At 39.5% G+C, this 19,631-nt stretch overlaps 2 protein-coding genes and 1 non-coding gene across 6 annotated transcripts in view; 1 reads left to right on the top strand and 2 right to left on the bottom strand.

Moving 5' to 3' along the window:
* LOC105451529 (organic cation transporter protein-like) overlaps positions 1 to 4,161 on the top strand; it is an 8,122-nt gene extending 3,961 nt beyond the window's left edge. For all 4 annotated transcript variants that reach the window (XM_011692034.1, XM_011692033.1, XM_011692031.1 and 1 more), the window contains 8 exons: positions 1,545 to 1,828; positions 1,989 to 2,092; positions 2,212 to 2,366; positions 2,447 to 2,615; positions 2,736 to 3,055; positions 3,133 to 3,437; positions 3,590 to 3,726; positions 3,806 to 4,161. In XM_011692034.1, the coding sequence (XP_011690336.1) occupies positions 1,545 to 1,828; positions 1,989 to 2,092; positions 2,212 to 2,366; positions 2,447 to 2,615; positions 2,736 to 3,055; positions 3,133 to 3,437; positions 3,590 to 3,726; positions 3,806 to 3,830 (1,499 nt within the window). In that variant the 3' untranslated portion in view covers positions 3,831 to 4,161. The remainder of the gene's footprint in view (positions 1 to 1,544; positions 1,829 to 1,988; positions 2,093 to 2,211; positions 2,367 to 2,446; positions 2,616 to 2,735; positions 3,056 to 3,132; positions 3,438 to 3,589; positions 3,727 to 3,805) is intronic.
* Positions 4,162 to 4,445: 284 nt separating this feature from the next.
* Positions 4,446 to 10,193, bottom strand: LOC105451527 (epoxide hydrolase 4-like). The gene is made up of 6 exons (XM_011692027.1): positions 8,192 to 10,193; positions 6,488 to 6,612; positions 5,898 to 6,173; positions 5,618 to 5,775; positions 5,251 to 5,505; positions 4,446 to 5,125 (listed from the first exon to the last, which is right to left on the bottom strand). The coding sequence occupies exons 1-6, from the start codon at positions 8,405 to 8,407 to the stop codon at positions 4,944 to 4,946; spliced, it is 1,212 nt and encodes a 403-aa protein (XP_011690329.1). The 5' UTR covers positions 8,408 to 10,193; the 3' UTR covers positions 4,446 to 4,943.
* A 322-nt stretch (positions 10,194 to 10,515) lies between these two features.
* On the bottom strand, positions 10,516 to 10,597 carry Trnal-aag. Its single transcript has one exon. It is a non-coding gene; the product is annotated as a tRNA-Leu (tRNA).
* Positions 10,598 to 19,631: the final 9,034 nt, after the last annotated feature.

The raw sequence follows: 19,631 nt of genomic DNA, 5'->3' as shown, positions 1-19,631 counted from the left end.
TCCACATACTTTAATACATGCGCGTATTTTGGATATATGTATATATATGTATATATATATTTTTCATGATTTCAATATAAAATATCTATTAAAATACGCGCATGTATTAAAGTATGTGGAAAATTAATAAATCGTTTACACGTACGGTAAATCGTACGTTTTAAATCGTAAATGGAATTCTATTCTGAGTTCTAACGCGAATTGCAGATCATCTGAATCAATCTGAAGTGGCCTTAATGCTGCACGCGTAATTCTATACGATTTTGATAAAATTGCTGCGCTCAGGTTTCACAAGTCGACGGCTAATGTTGAGCAATTTTATATGTATCAGTGACATGATACGTCGTTATTGCAGCACACGATTTGCACATCTGCAACTGCATGTACGTTATACATATGCATGCTGTGCAATCACACTAATTATATGTAACATATATGTCCTGTTAGCTAATACCGGTTTGAAGAGTTTTTCGCTGCAATTAACGGATCTCATCGAATCTGTTGATACGAATGCGATACCCAGTTATGTCGGCGTGAAAAAGTTTCGTGATTCGAAAAAAAAATTCAGCAAGAACTTGAGTAGAATTACCGTTGCATTGCAGCGATTAATCAGATTTTATTAGAGCGAGATTTTTACTCGGAATTGCGTGGAAGTATACAGAATAAATTATTTTGCCACGAATCTGAACTTTTTGCTCCACCGTTTTTACAATCTTTTAATTGCATAATGCATACACACACACACACACACACACACACACACACACACACACNCACACACACACACACACACACACACACACACACACACACACACACACACACACACACATATATAATTTTTCAAGATTTAAGTTTGATAAAAATCCCTTGTGAAATTTAGGGAAAGAGGCTGAGTATTGTTTTTTGCATCATCTTTGCAATAGCTAAATTTTTTTAACGCGACAATTAAATAGCGCTAATTATTATTGCCACGAATTGCGGAAATGATACGTCTTATTATTAGATTTGGTTGTGGAGCTTGCGGTGTGTTTAGATTAGAGTCCAATATAGAGCGATCGATATAGGAGCTAATATCCCATCAAAACATTGTTAATATCACATTTCGTTTAATTTCATTTATTTTCACGCGAAGAAATACAAAAGATTGATTCAAATTCAGTAATTACAGATTAATCTTATATGTAATATGAGATGTTATGTATTTTTTGTGGTTTAACTTTTTCAAATTATTTCTCACAAATTAACGCGAAGATCAGATATTTCTCTGCAATTAATTAATTTAGCCAAGGACACTATTTATTTATCAGAATTTACAGATTCCTAAAAGATAGTGTGCTAATTATAACCGTGCATTATTCGATTCGAGTGCTTGAAGAACTATGCGATAGCTAGACTATCACAGAGTATTATGAGAGTCGAGCTGAACGTAAAATTACCAAGAGTTATTTTTAGTAATTTCTTAATTAAAAAAAAAAAAGAAAAAAATGAATATCCATATTCTTAAGTATATTTTCTTTCAAGTATTACATGTTCTGTTTCAGGTCTCGTACCGTTAGATCCCGTCCAAGAGGCCATGGGCTCCATGGGTCCATGGCACATCGTGATCGCCGTGGCGATTTCCCTCGTCAAATTTCCAGTAGCTTGGCACCAGCTCTCTATTGTATTTCTTGCACCGCCCACTAATTTCTCATGCAGCGCTCCTTTGTCAGCAACTAACGAATCTATGACAATGAAATGCAAGATTGACGTTGGGAATGGCACTATAGAAGAGTGCACTGAATTCAAATACGATAAGCGAGTATTCCGAGAGAGTATCATAACGCAGGTAAATTAGTAATAATTTAATTAAATACACGACTTTCTTGCGTGTGTATTTTTTAATATACGTATTATCACAATTGGTTATATAATGATTATGAGAACAAGAATTTCAATTTAAAATAATAAAAAGGTATTTGTAAATAATTATGTCAATTTTTTTTCAGTGGGATTTAGTATGTAATAGAGAGCAATTGACGAATTTAGCACAATCTTGCACAATGTTCGGTGTGCTCGTTGGTAATTTAATTTTCAGCATAATGGCTGACAGGTATGTTAATTCGAAATCATTATAAAATACGATAATGGCTATATTTTATTTTATAGATTAATATAAAATATATGCGCGTGTGTCTACATTTTATTGAAACTAATAAAATTTACTCATAGAATTGGCCGAAAGAAACCGTTAATGATCGCAGTCGCATTGCAATCGGCGACAGGATTCGCGAGTGCATTCGCACCGTGGTACGAATTGTTCCTGGTACTCAAATTTATTTGCGCCTTAAGTACTGGCGGAACGATGCTCGTCAGTTTCGTTTTACGTAAGTCAAGCGCGCAAACAAAGTCACAATTTTAAAAGTCCAATTTATAAGTTAATGAAACTGAGTTCAACCGGTTGCAGTTATGGAGATTGTCGGAGTCGAATGGCGATCGACTATGTCGGTCCTTTTTCACGTGCCATTTTTAATCGGACACGTAATGAATCCCCTGATATCTTACTTGACGCTTACGTGGTACGGATTCCAAATGGCTATCTCGATACCGTCAATTTTCTTATTATCGTACTACTGGTACGTATATAAATTACATACATATGTTATAAAAAGCGAAATAAGAGCTGTTTTTAAGATTTGCGAAACGTTCGTATTCGAGGAAGCAGTTATTAAGGGAGTTGATGTTTTGCGAAATAGGATTATCCCGGAATCACCGAGGTGGCTGCTAGCTGTGAGCAAATCCAGAAAGGCGGAACGGATCTTGCTGAAGGCTGCCGAGCGAAATAGGATCCCGGTGGAAAATGTGAAGCTAGCGCTTGAAACTCATGAGAATCAGATCCGACAGGGGAGGAACAATGAGAAATATAACATCACGCATTTGTTTAGAACCCCGAATTTAAGATTGAAAACCATATACGTGAGCGTCAACTGGTTCGTCTGCGGCATCTGTTTCTTCGGATTAGCGCAATACATGGGTCATCTCGACGGCAATATATTCATCAACGTCGCAGTTTCTGGTAAAGCTAACATATCGTCGGATCAAACTAAATAATTTCTGTCATCGTGTTGTTACACACTTTACTGTGATTTACAGCCGCCATGGAAATACCTGGAACTATAATAGTGCTGTTTCTGATATCGCGGGTTTCGCGTTTAAAAATTTTGATGGGCGGGAACATCCTGTCCGGCGTGAGTCTGCTTCTGATAACTCTCATAACCAACGCGAACGTCCGGATATTTTTAGCCTCGCTAGGCCTCGTGGGTATGGCTATTAGTTTTCCTACGGTGTACCTGTACAGTTGCGAAGTATTTCCGACTGTCGTGAGAAATATTGGCGTCGGTTTGGGAAGTATCTCTGCCAGAGTAGGAAGTATAATTGCACCGTTCATTGCCACAATGGTAATTTGTGATGTGTATTGAATACGTTATAACTGATGTATCTTACAATGAAATAATTTTATATTAGCGACTAAGAGTCGTATTTCATATGTGTACAAGTAACGAGTTATCGTTTTGAACTTTTACGATTAAAGGTACGTAATAATTTATAGGGCACTATCCAACCTTGGCTGCCTCCGGTAATATTTGGTACAGCGCCGATAATAGGCGCTGCACTCTGTTTATTCTTACCGGAAACAATGAACTGCGAGTTGCCACAGACGATAGAAGACGCCGAAAACTTTGGAAAGTACGAAATTATAGATACTACAAAATATTTCTGTTAGTGTTACAATTTTGTCAATATACAACAAATTTATCTTTTCCAGGAAAAAATCCGAGGAAGAACATTGACTTAATAATAATTGATACGTGACATATGCACTTGTGGTTGCATAATATTTTTCCACAATTAAATATTTCATAGAGCGCAAATTTAGCACGGCACAGCAAGTTCAACCACTCAAGATATCAATATCTGTGTCAATACCTTTTATCAAGTGAGTCTGCAAAAGATTGATATAATTTTTTTCACTTTTTTAACGTATAATCGTGCCTGAAAAAAAGAGAATTTTTATACATAACTTGTACTATTCATCATCATATATGTACACGCTATATAGCACTAAATATTTTATATCACACTGTAAATTTTATATAACAATTATATATTTATTAACATATACATTTGCATTTTATGATAACGTATGATTTTTACAAATGCTCAACAATATTCTTCTTGATGTTAAATTGTTATAAAGACGATATCTCGCGAATGTGCGCTCTGAGATTCAAATATGCAACAAAATTTTATATTGATTCGTTGCTGCACAATGTCTAATCGATATATTTATCTAGTAAAATTCTTATATTACAATTTTGATATAGATAAAGTGTTCTTGTACATAAATATTATAATATAAATTCTATACTTATACTACACAAATATAATTATAATATTAATTATGTAATATTATAATCAAATAATAATAATATTAATTATACAATTAATATTAATATTACTTAATTATTAGAAAATTATATCGTTGTTTTATTGAGGATATTAAAAAGGAATATTGGAAGATTTTATATCGCTCTCCATTAGTGTTCTCGTTTCTAAATAATGGTTACATGCAATTATAAAAAATTCATTTCTTTACAACATTACCCATACAGATCTTATGAGGAATAATTATATATAAAAAATACTAAAAATAATTCGAGATATAACATAATCGCTTGTGTAAAAGTGAATGTGATAGAAATCTTTATACGAGACTTCGTCATTCACAAAAGTTGCGATCCCCTATTTGCAATGCTATACTTACATGAGAAATAAGTAATAAATAGGACCAAATCAGCCTTTTATGAGTTTCATACGCTAGCGTTAGCGTGGGATATTTAGATTTCTTCGTGAACAAAGTACAAAGTTCTAAATAACGTACCGCTGATGTTACGCAACACCGTCTAACTTGTTTGTCCCAAATAAAGTGCTTTATTGGGCAACACATTCACGATGTCGTTAGTTCGTTTATGCACAACGTCGATCATCTTATTGCCATACTTAACGGTGTTACTTAAAGATCCTAGCCAGGAGGACATGAGACTCTTTGAAGGTGTTTTCGAAGGCGTCAAGTTATACGATGTGCCTGAAACATTTTATATATGCGAAATGTAATAATATATATTAGTGCTGTTATCCATTATTAAATAATATAACTTTTGTAAGGAAACTTTATGCGAGCGAGTAAGAAGTGAACGAAATAAAATTCACCTATTAGAAATTTAATGATCGCCTTATTTACGGCATCCGACTTTTCTTGATGCGGAAAATGCTGCGCCTCCGATATAACCTTAACCCTCGACACTTCTACATGTTCGGAACTCTGAATGATGCTCTCTATCGTTACAAAAGGATCCATATTTCCGATTAGAAGCAGCGTTTTGTTATCAATCTGTTCGCCGCTATCTATATTCAGTCTTGTAAATGGAAGGTTGCGATAATAATTAATCGGTCCTGTCCAGTCCTCTACAAAAAAACATTGTTTCGATTTTTTTAATATGATAAACATAAGAGGAGAATAACACGTGACGCAAAGATTATTTTTTATAAGGCTTAAGATTGCTTAAGATTAATTTACCTTTTCTGCTGAAGGCATATTTGTACGCCTCGACGTAGCTCTTCTCTGTGTCAACTTGAGATATTTGAAGATGTTGAAATATATCGTTGATAATAGATAAATCCTCCTTGAGCGCATCTATTTCCGGCAGAAACGGTAATCTGCTGAAATGCATCCACCTAGAAACGCCACATTGTTTGTAATTAAAATACATAAGTATAAAAAATTTTTCATGCATTTAAATAGCACTTTTCAAAGTCCTCGCGAATCTTCGTGAACGCAATTTCGAAGATATACCTACTTTCTATCTAACGCGAAATTTCCTGATACTCTGTTCCAATAAAAATTGGGATGCGGACTCGAAATGGCTATGAATTTGTAAACAAGATCTCCGTGTAGGGCGACCATGTACCATCCCAGAAGTCCTCCCAGGTCGTGGCCGATTATACTACACGTCCTCACGCCGAGAGTCAAAATGAATTGTTTCAACTCGTCTATTAAAATTTCAATTTTGTAAGCTCGCCTATTGAGCGGCTTGTCGCTGTCACCGAATCCCTTTAAATCTATAGCCACTACCCTGAAACAGCATTAAAAACGTCAGTGTGACAACGGTCAATACGTGCGCTAACGTGTACTGCAAAATGCTTTATTTTAATTAAAATATTTTAAAACACATTAAAGTAGAGACTGTATGCGAGCCAACACGAATGATGGCATGTAATAATTTTTTTTTTATTATACACACCATCATCCGTGTTGGCTCGCATATAGCCTTCAATACATTCGATACATTCTCGTGAGCCTACTTCTCCAAATTATTTAAAATATCTTAATTAAAATTATCTTTATTAAAATCTTATTAAAAAATTAATTATAGATTACCAAACGCACCTATAGTGTTCCGCGAGGCACGGGATCTGTTTCCTCCAAGATAACCAGCAATCCGGGAATCCATGTAATAATAATACGAGAGGTTTACTCTTGTCTCCCGCTTCCACATAATGGAATTTAACACCCTGCGTAAAGAAAAGCGTATTAAAAAAAATGGAAAGAAAAATTCTTTTAAGATCAAACATATATTTCTTTAAATTTACAGTGAATTTTATGTAAGAGCTCCCCCTCGCGAGATTTCGTTTCACGGTTCGCTGTGAATACAATAGAGATATGCCGCAATTACGATAAAGCATAATAATACAGCGTTGCATATCGAGAAATGAAATTAATTAAATTACATCAGACTCGTGTATACAAACGCGGCAGTTTTCTTCTTCATGATTAATAATTTTCTCATTAGTGATAGATGGAATTCTCCGTCTGTTTTCCAGACTAAACAATTTGATATCGTCGCAATTTTTCAAATCTCCCGATAAAAAGAGACAGACAATGAACTTGTAGCTGGTGCTTTTCGCAGCACTGCTTAATTGGATTGCATTTGTTGTTCAGCAAAGGCTAATACTCTGCGAAGACGTTCAAAGCGCGCGAAAAAAAATTTGCTGAAAAATATATTGGAATCTCACTGCGAATTATTATAATCTTCATTACAATAATCCACAATTAGGTTCCAATGTATTCTTAAGTTTTCAGTTATGACATACTTTGGATTTTCTTGCAGAAATGAGTGTTCATTAAGGAAAATTATTATATAATATATAGCACATATTAATATTATACAATTACATATTTTATATGTAAATAGTGATTTTCTTAATGCCAATACGTCAATATTTCAGAGAATGAATCTAGAGTTCAAAAAGAATCTAAGAATGAAATGTACAATACAAAAAGTATGCCGGGGTTTTAGGCCTTTATTTTCCAAGTTAAAGAAAATACTGTCACACATCTTGCTGTAACATACATTATACTACATATTATGATTTTAAGATGTGCTATAGTATTAGTAAACATCAGACCACATCAGAGCTAAAGTATAACAAAGAATCCTCCTGTTTACACGTTTCTATTTCACAACTCCATCTTGATACTTGTTATCTGAATTGAAAATTAATTACGTTGAAAAAAAAACAGAGACAAGTCGCATTATCGGTCACAAAAATACCCGTTTATCAATACGTGCAACATGTTTATTCATTGCGCGAGTGTCGCCTGCACTCGATGTCGCAAGATGAGGACGTCGGTCATACGAGTTTAGATACATTGCATTCGATTACATTGCGAAAATTGAATATCGCTGCCAATTCCTCGTCCTTTAGACGGCGCAACAACACGGGCGTATAAACACTTTGATTCTGGCTCGACTGCTCTTATATTAAAGACAGTCTCGAGGGCGAGAACGCGATAACGTTGCGAGATAATCGTGCGATTCAAGAATTATGTAATAACTATACTATTTACAATCTAGCAAGATAAGTATAGAATACGTAAAAAATTTTTTCTTCACGAAGAGATCTATTCATTCTTTAGAAAATATCTGATATTTTCACCAAGCGCTCGCGTGTTTCCGGGAACAATCTCGGATCCGTGGACGAGCGCAAAGGCGCGAACGATTTCTCTCGATCCCTATATCGCGTTGTCATCGGTGGCGTTTAAGTCAAGGGTCACACCCACGCGCATAGCAATGCACCGCGATGCTCTCACCTTGATTTTCACGTAGGAATGCGTGCCGAGGCTGTTGTCGACCAGGCACGGCGGCGGCTGGTCCCGCTGCCGTAGCATGAAGAACTTTTTAGGGTCCCATATCCATTTGAGGAACCGTCGGGCTATCAGATACAGACCGTAGACGAAGGACAGGACATGCAGCTCGATCGTCTCGCGCGTTGAGGCGCGCACGATCTTGTCATCCGCGACGACCATAATCGCGCGCGACACACGTGAGGGTGATCTCGGATGATCCGCGCGCAGCGCAGCTCGATCGCGAGACACGACGCCACTCGAAATTCTCTCTCCGTTAATCCCCCTGTGCAAACGATCGCGGGCTCGAGTGGCCGTGTGCGGAGCTTCGCAGGCGGCCGACACGTGCGCGTCGTCACGCGGGCTAAGCAGAGTGTGTGAGATCACGTTCCCGGTCACACTCGGCGAACAGCAGCCAAGAGTCGCCGTCGCCGATCGTATATTCTATACTCGAGGACGAGAGTCAGCTCGCACACACGCGCGGTGAGAGCGCGATTATCAGAATTTTTTTCGACAGCCGTACGCGACCGTCGAATACGATGTATATGACGGCCTCGACTTTGAGACACGGTCTCCGCGATCACTTTTCAGTTTTACCGAGTACACAGCGCGCTTCTATAGTTTAATAGGTACAAACAGCTCCGATATCTCGGGGAGAGGAGGGGAGATCGCGATATACGTGTAGTGCTGTATTAGAGGTAGCGATCACTCGAAAGACACGATATTACTGATATGCCGATATTAACACGGATATTCACGGATCACGCGTCGATCGATGCTTTTGTACACATCACGCATTCTCGCCGAATGATGCAACGAATCTGAAATCTCTCCGCAGATCGGTATCTGGGCGTCTCGCGAAGTTCGCCAGCGGCGTCCGGACGGTGTAAGGCCGTTCCACGACTGCGTAGAGGATATATCACTGATCGGACTTTTTGTGCGTTTGCGAGCTCAGAGGCCACGAGACAACGAGGTACTTCCTTATCGGATCTCCTCGAAAAGCGTATCCGAAAGCCGTTTTATCTGTCTGGCGACGGACGTACTCTGGGATTTTTGAACTAAAGATCTTTTTTTTTTTTTTTTTAACTAAATTGATTCTTTCCGGCTTCGATTTCGCTGATATTTAATTCAGCTTCGATATTCCGCAGCGAAAGCGGAATGAAAAAAAACGAGCAAGGAATAGAAAATTATTAAACTACAGCAGATCATCTTTGATTAAAAGAGCTTTTTCAGAATGACAAGACTGGAGCGAGGAAGGTGTGAGACTTCGCGATGTACTAAAAAAATTTAACTTTTACAAAAAGAATACATATCTCATTTTACTCCAATTAATTCGATTCTCATATCTACTGATATAATTTTATTTATTCTCGGAATATTCTCTATTCGTACGTGGAAAAAAATATGAATCAATAATTATACGAAAATTTCACTGAATCCATAAGAATCAATAATTCTACGAAGATTTTACTTTAAAGATTTTAATTATTTTTTTTTATCGCAGAGGTGCAATTAGCGATTCGGACTAAAAAGAAATTAGTCTCGTATAAATTAGATGAGATGGTACAACAAATATAAAAAAAATCCTAAATAAATCTCAGAAACTTTGTCATTCCAAATCATTTCCTCGCCTCCGTCGAAAATTCTTTCTCTCGCCTCTTTACGAGGAAAGAGACGGAATGAGCTTCGGATTGTCAGCTGTTGAACTGTGGACCCGTACCCGCGCTATCTCATTTTTAACTCATTCTACCTACGGTGTGACGTGCATGGTATAGCGCGACACTGTCGCGACGACAGTATTTATCTGTTTTCGAAGTAACGATTACGCATCACGCACGGCCCGATCGAACAGTCATCGTAAATGCCACGCGTTTGGGAACTGAATAATCGGCGGCACGCTATCTCGCAATTCACAATCAGATCGCCCGTATCTTATCTCCCCGTCTACAGACGTCGCCGAACGAACGATTTTTTTTTTATACTACGACGCAGAAAAAATAGAGACCACGTAATCCCGTTATTTAAATCCGCTTATCTCTGCAGCTTGTGCATGTGTGAAATGCTCCGTTTTACCGACGCGGTCGGTACGCAGGCTTGATAAGAGCAGAGCGATCATTTATCGACGACGAATAATATAATTGATATAATATAGTAAAACCATTATGTATCAATAATTCGTCGCAATTAACTCGATACCGTAATGAAGTCGAGGCGAGACAGCGAGATGTTCCTTCTGCCACGAGTGTAAAAAGAAAAAAAAAAAAAAGATTTCGGTACTCGCGCAAAAAGATTGGCAGCGGTGGGATTCGAACCCACGCCTCCGAAGAGACTGGTGCCTTAAACCAGCGCCTTAGACCGCTCGGCCACGCTACCACTCGCCAAACCTCTCTCTCGCAGTCGTATTTTCCTAGATAGACACGGGGTCACTCACACATCGACGCGTAAACTCGAGCCTGTCAAGGCATACACATTAAAATAAATGCATACATGGTTTGCTATGTAATACATAACATCACTTCACGCGTTGAGAATGCGTGCCCACTAATGATCCCATATGTATCCATTATTTTATACTAAAATATTCAAGAGTCGAATGCGACAATGAAATAAATTCATTTTCTATTTTAAACATAAAATTATTTACATAAAATGGAGACGCTAATTATATGAACTTGTGTCCCACTCCTCTAAATACATTCTCTTTTGTAAAATTGTATCCATTTTTCCTCGTCGATATATGTATATACATTTCAATCATAATATTACGGAATGTCTGCGTCGATTGTGGAATTCGCGAGTCTACGTGAGAAATAATTTCAAAGATGATTCGTAAATAATCTCCAATTGTTGAGGAACGATCGAACAATTCTATTCCTCTCATTTGGTCGCAAATTAGAAATGATTTGAAACTGAATGGCAATCATGTTATCGGTTTGTCGGTCGCATACAGTAGGCAGTAGCGTAATGAATGTTTCAAATGCCTCCGACAAGGAAGATTTAACATTTCTTTTTTTTTTTTCCGATCGTTCGCTTCATTTCTACGGGTTTTCACGATGAAATAAGTGATGTCTGGCGTGCACATGCTAGCAAAACTGAATTGCAAAACAGAACAAACGATATAACGTCTCTCTTTTCGAAAGTCATATCTTTGCGAAAAAATATACAATCAAGTTTTTACTCTCTACATTTTAATTTCTACACGTATCATCTATAGAAAAATATTTTCAATGGGCACTCTCTCGCGAGAGTAATACAGGTATGAATTCCCAACAGTTACAACTACACCACTGCTATCGTGGGCGTAGATATCACATGGATTAAACAAAGACTGTCGTCGGGCGGGGCTTTCGATCGGCGCGCGTCGCGCATGCGTCCGTCGGCCCGACGGCGGAATTTCGACCCGCGTCACGTCGACGTAAACCCCACGGCGCGGCGCGGCGCGCGACGTGCGTGTGCGTGTATTTATGTACAGGGAGTGTTTCGTTACGCGCCTCGTCCGCGCGCTCGCTCGCACGCTCGCGCGCGCGAGAGAGAGAGAGAGAGAGAGAGAGAGAGAAAGACGAATGCGTCCCCATTTTCTGTTTTTTTTTCCTCCTTCCGTCCGCGCGCCGCGTCGGCCATTTTGCCGTGACCGGCTTAATATGCGCCGCTCATTTTCTCCGCTCGCGCCCGCCTGTAACTCTATATCCGCGCGACGAGGCGCAATTGTCGCCCGCCGCGCACCGCTTCTTTGTCGCCAGCTAGCTCACGCTGCGATCGTAACCGGGGTAGGCCTCCCTCCCTCCCTCCCCCGCCCCGACGACGCGGCGGGGACCCAGGAGTCGCGCCCGGTGTGCCGGCCGTGCCGGGCCGGCTCTCTCGTTCTCGCGGATTAGTCATCGAACGGCGGGCGCGATCGACGATCCGCACGCATGCACGCCACTGTCGGCGACAGGTGGCCCTCACAAATTGAAAATTAATCCAATCAGATCGCGCGCGCGCGCGCTCGCCCTCGCGCGTCTCTCTGTCTCGCTGTTTGGATGGACACAGAGTGCGAATGCGTATAGGGTTTCTCTCCACGATCTGCACGGTGCGGAATACCCCTCGCGGCCCTGAATTCCATTCACCGCGTTTATATACCGATTGCCGCGAAACGCCGCGGCGTTTAGGATTAGGTCGAAATCGAAATCGATTAACGTTTTCTCTTAAAACACGCGCGCGAAACGCGACGACTTCGTTTCACATCAGCGGGGGCTTATCATCGATTATGGGCTTAACGCGGATCATATAGGATTGCCAATAATAAATGTAATAATACAGCCGCGAACGCGGAGAGACCAGTAAACTTTGGGGGATTGCTCTTGCGTGAAGAAAGAAAGCAATTCTTTACGCAAGAACAATCTCCCTTCAATCGACACCTTCCGATTAGTAGATTATCGCGTCGAGATTTTATACATCCAGCCGGTGGAGCCGCGTATCTCCAATTTATAGGATTCGAACTCTATTAAGGCCTTCCAGCTCTACATAAGTTCAGCCTCGCTCTCCTCTCCTCCCGCCTTCTGCATCTTGGAAATTGTATTTTACGCGTGCCGAACAAGATGCCATTCGTTCGGGCTTTGTATTTCGCAGCGACGGTGATTAACCGCAATGCGCTGATTAACCGCGACGCGTCTGCAACGACGACGACAAAGTCGAACGCGTCGCGGAGCGCGACGTGCAGCCGAACGGAACGGATCGGAGCCGAGCGGAGCAGAGTGAAGCGGAAAGGAACGCGGGGGGAGGGGGGGGGGGAGGGAACGTCCTCGCGCCGAATTAATCATTTCAACAGCTGCTACGTCGCATTAGCGGCAGCGGATAAGACAAATGAACGTCGTGGAGCTTGTTAAGACGTAATCCGAGAGATGTGTCTGCGCCACCTCCCGCTTCCACCTCCGTCACCCTCCTCCTCCTCGTCGTCGCCGTCGCACATCCGCCGTCGTCTCTCTCATCCGGGATTAGACGCTCCTATACCACGGGCAACTATTTTCTCCGGCGATCCCCCTCTGTTTATCAGCTACCTAGGGGCTCTACTTTCATCGCCGTCTTTCAGACAGCTCGTCGTATTTCGCTTCCCGACAACGCATTATAGATATAACAATCATGCTCTGTTAATCGTATTTAATGATCTAAGCTCGGATTATTGCGCCCGCCCTCTTTTTCAAGACAAAAGAAATTAATGACCGATATAGGCTTGAATATATTATCACAGCAATTTGTTAGACACTTTTTTTTAAAGCACGATCTTGTTTTTATACAATTCTATCGATCCGTTATGTATTGAGGTGAACAATTTAGCAAAATACATATTTATATATGCGCTGCAATATAAAAAACGCGCATGATAATTTTTGATAATTTATATATATCATAAATTGTAAATCTCAAAAGTTAAATTATTACAGCGATGCAATATATGTATGTTTGTGCTTTCAGTAAAAATAGGAAGAGAGAAAGAGTGAGATTTTTGTGATATTTTCTTTCTCTCTTTTTTCTCGATTGTCAAAGGATGACCGTATCGTCGAAACGCGCAGATAGGATCGTTCGGATTGTCCCGGTTGGGGTGGACGTCGAGAAACGTGACGTTTCGCGTTTCGTGCTTGATTCGTAGCGTCTCCGATGACAGATAGTGTCAATGCGGGTACCATCGGTAGACCGCTGCGTGTGAATCACGCTGTGCGATCTTCACCTGGCTCGCGACGACAATGCGAGATACGATTGCGCCGCGAAATATATTCCTCGTCCAATCTTTTCATGCTTAACCAGAGAAATATACCAAGCTTGAAAAGAAGATATCTCAGAATCAGTGATGGACTTTTATCACGTTCGCGTTTGTATTCCATAAGTCTATTTCACACTTTCGTACTATATCTTCAATATTAAAAATTGTTATTAGCAAATTGAAGCTTACTAAAAAAAAAAAGAATTATAACATTGTGAAATAAAGGAGTCTCTAAATAACTGTAATTATTCCAAAATTAATGTCAAATAAATGATAAGCTAATATTTTGAAAGATGCACGGAAAGAACAATTTTGCTGAATCCAGATCTGAAAATAATTTTTCAATAATCAAAATAATTTTGTGTGAAAATCAAAATAATTGCTAGAATATCAAAACGTTTTATAGTATTACTTATCAGTTTTAACATTCCAACAAATTATTTTGATGATTTAATAAAAAATTATTTTTAGATCTGTTTTTAGCAAAATTTTTAGACCTTTCAACAAAATCAGTTCTTTCCGTGTGTTTTAAGAAATCAGTCTATTTGCATTTTATATTATATAAAATAAATTAATTAATGAATATAATTATAATTTAAATATTAATTAAATGTATATTAATTTAAATGAATATAATTTATATAAAATAAATATTATATAAAATAAGTTAATATTTGAGAAGATTTATTAACTGCAATCAGCTATTTGTATTTCTCAGAGGAAATGGAAGTCGTCAATTTCTGTTAAAAGTCTTCCAAAATATCAGCTTATCATTTATTTAACATTAATTTTAGAATATATATATGTATATTATATCTTCTTAGTCCTTTTAATCGTATATCTGCGTAAAAGTGTAAATAATGCATATCGCAGAAATATGAGGAGAAATCACTATGCTCTGACAAGAATAGTAGGACTGAGAGAGTCCTTTTAAACTCTTGTCAGAACTTAGTGACCCCTCATCGTATTTCTGCGATGTGCGCTATTTACAATTTACATGGGAGATATACATGGGATCTACTGTTTAACGCCAGTTCCGAACAGCCTTAACTTATAATTAGAGGCGTTCTCATGACAAGATACACTCTCAAGGTAGGCTCAAGATATTAGCCTCTTGATGGTAGTTTGCCATTGCCTTTCGAAAGGTATATCGTGTAAACGTCTGATATTTATGGTCGGATTTTAACTCGGGTCTTTGGCACAGAAAGCAGACGCACAACTCTCTGAGCCACAATCGCTATCACACATGTATACAAATAGATTATTAAAGTTGCTATACGATATACTTGTGCAGATTTAAAGAAAAAAAATACTGCTCGGCACCCATTAGAGATTGATATCTACGTCGGAAAGAGTCGACTTTTCGAGAATTGATTCGTTAAAGTGCCATACCGCTCTTCGCGCCATAGGGTGATTTTAATTATCAGCGAGTGCATTATCAGCGAAGTGCGAACTGTACGTGGGAGCCGACTTTGTATATAGAAATCGACCTTTCAAATACGGGTGCACGTAGTCGACGGCGTTCTTCGATTCTACTTCGCTTTTGTCGGGCCGAGTATTGCGCCTCTCCATTTTGTCATCCCCCAGCGGGGTTTCAATGTTGTAACCATGGAGACGTCGCGTTTCCGCAAGGGGAACGTGTAAAGGGTGTCGGCCGTACGTATGCAAGTATGGAGAGACTGCCATTGTTAAAACTTATGTGCGTATCACGTCTACGATGTCACATTAATAACGTAACATTTTCCATCATTTCGTTTTTCAAAAATCCAACCACCAAAAATATTTATATAGAACATCCAGAGAAATTATATAATAATAATGTAGATAAATACTATCAATACTTTGTAGATTTATGCATAGATATGTGACTTTGTGATTTATTAGATATGTAATTAATCATGTATTTATGTACATTTTTATATTAATGTAATATAAAACATATAGCATTATAATATTATAATTTCATCATTTTGATGACCATAATTTTGATTATTAAAGGATTTAGAAAAGAAAAATTCAAATGTAATTTATTATACTGTTTGTAGAAGCACGAAAATTTTACTATAGGTATGCTATGAAAAATTATTTCATATGCAACATTAATAGAAACTTCATCACTAAATGTTACGTAAGGCGAAATAGTTGACGAGAAAATTCGCTCTCGAAACTGTCAATCACCCAGCGAGTCGCGGCGTGTTCTCGGCGTTAAATGGCCAATGAGTTTCATAGGAGCCATTAAGGGGCCCTTGATTCGTAATGAGACTCCGGAGGAGAGCCTTATGATTATATCCACCATTAGGACAATAGAGAATAATAGCTAGAAAGAGAAAGAGAGAGAGAGAGAGAGAGAAAGCGGAGAGTTTATCGGAACCCGAAAGCAATTTTGATTGACGGCAAATTCTATTAGACAATCATTCCGTTTATGAACATATTGTTTGTATAACTGTACTATTAAATAATACTATATAAGATACACTTGTGTAGATTTAAACAATGTCGACATTTTCTTTTTGAGAGTTTATTTCTAAAATTTCAAGATTTAATTATTAATATTAATAATCGCACGCTGCACGTATTTTGGAAGCGATTTCACGGTTAGAATTTTTAAAAAGATATAAATCGGATTATGTCGTGTCGGATCGGTATATGTTATTTCACTTAGATGCACGGTGTCCGCCGACTATGTTCACGCGTATCGAGAAAATGTACGTGATAGCAAGAAAAAAAGCATTATTGTATTCGTAAGCGAAGGAGCCGTTTGTTAGTTCTGGGCTATGTCACGAACGCAATTAGTGAGTGATTCGTCAAGCACTGCGAAGTCCTTCACAGTAATAGCAAAGGACCCTCCAGCGGCTGGAGTGTCCTTCCGGTAGCGACTGCATTTTGATTTGCGACCCGGCGCACTTCCTTAAAGCGCAAGTTCGCTTTGGCACAAGCAAAAGCGAGCCTAACGATCGATCTTTCGTCCGCGCGCGTGCTGTTCTCCTCTCGCCTCGATCGAATAAACGTGAACGATGCAGAAGAACGTGCCTACGCCGCCGATCAATCGTTGCGTTTAAAACCGTAGAAGGAGACCATCGTGACATATTAGAAGTAATATTTCTCGATAGTCTAAGTAAGTTTCTCGCAAAAGAAACTGAATTTTTTTTTAAACGCAATTGCGTGCCAGTGATGGGAACCGCAATTTAATTTAAACTTTGCAATGTTGCAATTACAACGAAACTTATACGCCTGATAAACTTTTCCTCTTTTAGAAACCAGTTGTCTCTTTTTCAGCACGTTTTCTTAAATATACGGATCTTTTTCATTAACCGTCCGCCACGCGATCCTCCGAGCGAGATTTACTCGAGTTTCTTTTCCGCAGAGTTATACGGATTACATTTCGGCGATCGATAGACGGAGTTTTCCGGCGAGTAAAACGACCAGCGTTCTTTGAGAGCGTTCTGCTACTTGGCCGTTTCGCGTTTCAGAATCTTGACGTTGCAAGCGCGGACGTTGCACAGCGAGCTGTATCTTTTTTTTTTTTTTTTCGTCCGACAGATCCGTCCGAGAAAGAGAGAAAGAGAGAGGACAGAAGGAGAAAAGGAGATCACGCGGTTGCTGTTTACACGCACGGGAAAATCGGTGCGGTGAAGGTGGTTTTCAGCAGGGGACCCGTTGCAATCGGACTCCCATTAAAGCAACACCCATTGTCGCCAAAAACGAGCATTGTAGCGGCATTATTGTGCGCGCGGCGAAGACGCATTATAATTCACCGTGCCATTCTCATGGCGAGCACCGTTCCTCGACGCCTCGTAGCACGACACCTGGTAGGTGTAAAGTTGCCGCCATTTTCTATTATAAGGATAATTTGATACATATCGCGGCTTACGAGGGTTCCGCTGCCCTCCGGGAGCAGGCCTCGGGAGCGCTAAATATGTTGTATATTCCGCGGTTCTGCTCTGCGATTCTGCGCCAGACTATAAGATAACCGCGAGAAAAATTAGATGCGATTGTTGCCCGTGTGACGATACAATTTTTTTATTTCTCATTTTGCGAAATCTGCGCGAGTGTCTGGAGAGAAAATATTGCTAAAGTTAAACAGTAAATCGAGATGAAATGTATTTAAAAATTAGAGTTTACTACAATTAGTGTTATTAATTAATTGAAATAAACTCAAGTTTATTAAAGTGTTTTGTCAAGTGTTTCAGCAAGACGTTGCTGTCATGTCGTATCATATTAATATCGCGTGTACGTACATACATTCGAGCAGCTGTTAGTCCGAGTTGGATACAAGTGCAACGTATTAGTTCTCCCTTCGGTTTTCTGACGAGGGATTTAGCTCTCTCTTCTCGCGCGCGCTCCGTAATTAATTCTTCCGCTAATATATTTCCAAGGACGTGTAACGCGAACGTGTACGATTAATTAGCCGTATCGACGCCGCCGGCTTCTGCAATGTGCATAGCACCCGAAGGCGGAAGCCACTGGGTGATATACCCTCTCGGGCCGCTTGGATTTTGCTCACGTAGAAACGCCGTAACGAAGTTACCGAAGCTGGGAAGCTTCCTTCCAGCTATACGAACGACGGACCTTCGTATAACGTGTCTCAATTCCAAGAGCCCGTGTGCTCGAGAGCCCATAGAACCAAACTCAATATGGCGGAGTCAATTGGACGGCCCGTACTTTAGGGGGTGTCCCTGTCTCCCTCTCTCTCTCTTATCCCTCTTCCTTCCACCACGGGGTCCGGAGCACAGACGTCCCTCACCCGGTCGCGTCCCTTGCCGCGTTACCCCGCGTCTTCTTTCTCCCCCTCTTGCGTATACATAATGGGGACACAATCGACTTTGAAGCACAATCGATAGTTACGAGGTCCACCCGGCGAAAACGGCTCACCTCTTCATCGACTTTGAATGGCACACACGCGATCGACCCCCGTGGCCGAGCCACGGCGCAACCCCCGCCATATACACGCGTTATCGCCTTTCTCTCCTGGAAAAGCATGGTGGAGACGCCATTTTGTTTCTGATACAAAAGCCCCCGGCGCTTTAATGTACGACGAAAATTCCTGCTTTCAAACCGAACGACTCGTCCGCGAGCGAACACAGGCAGCGTTTATTTTAATTTTTCTATCGCAGGATGTCCGTATAAATTCAAGTCTGAATTCATGATCAAGTCGAAATGGGACTTGGCTAATAAAATTACTTTAATATTTGGCTAATATTTGTATAATTAGTTTCATATATTCATTATTTTATATTATTTTTACGTTTTAATTATTACGACACGCATGATATAGGAAGAAGAGAGGAGACTAGAATTTTCAAATCTCATTAAAATATTATATTCACGATATTTCTAACATATACAAATAAAAATTTACTCGTAATCATTTAGGATTCCTATTTTCAAAAATCAATCGATTTGTCAACGTAAAAGATGTGTTTTTTTTTACGCAAGAACCCCGGCATTCAGATGTTTCCTCGAACACTTGGCGTCAGTTCGAACTAATGAAATGAAGGTGTATTTAATTTGTTATAACACGCACAGAAAGAACAATTTTGCTGAATCCAGATCTGAAAATAATTTTTGTTCAATAATCAAAATAATTTTGTGCGAAAGTCAAAATGATTGATAGAATATCAAAACGTTTTATAGCACTGCTTATCAGTTTTAATATTCCAACAAATTATT

This window comes from Wasmannia auropunctata, unplaced genomic scaffold (genome assembly GCF_000956235.1).
Source record: "Wasmannia auropunctata unplaced genomic scaffold, wasmannia.A_1.0 LD336050.1, whole genome shotgun sequence".
NCBI classification, from domain to species: domain Eukaryota; kingdom Metazoa; phylum Arthropoda; class Insecta; order Hymenoptera; family Formicidae; genus Wasmannia; species Wasmannia auropunctata.
Note: the sequence above shows the minus strand (reverse complement) of the source record. Positions and strands in the feature narration are given on the sequence as shown.

Bases quoted from the DNA above. Each gene is read 5' to 3' on its own strand.
- LOC105451527 (XM_011692027.1), bottom strand. From the start codon at position 8,407: ATGGTCGTCGCGGATGACAAGATCGTGCGCGCCTCAACGCGCGAGACG. The intron at 5,776-5,897 runs GTAGGTATATCT...TGGCGTTTCTAG, and splicing joins AATTTCGCGTTAGATAGAAA to GTGGATGCATTTCAGCAGAT. The intron at 5,126-5,250 runs GTGAATTTTATT...AAAATGTTTCAG, and splicing joins GATCATTAAATTTCTAATAG to GCACATCGTATAACTTGACG.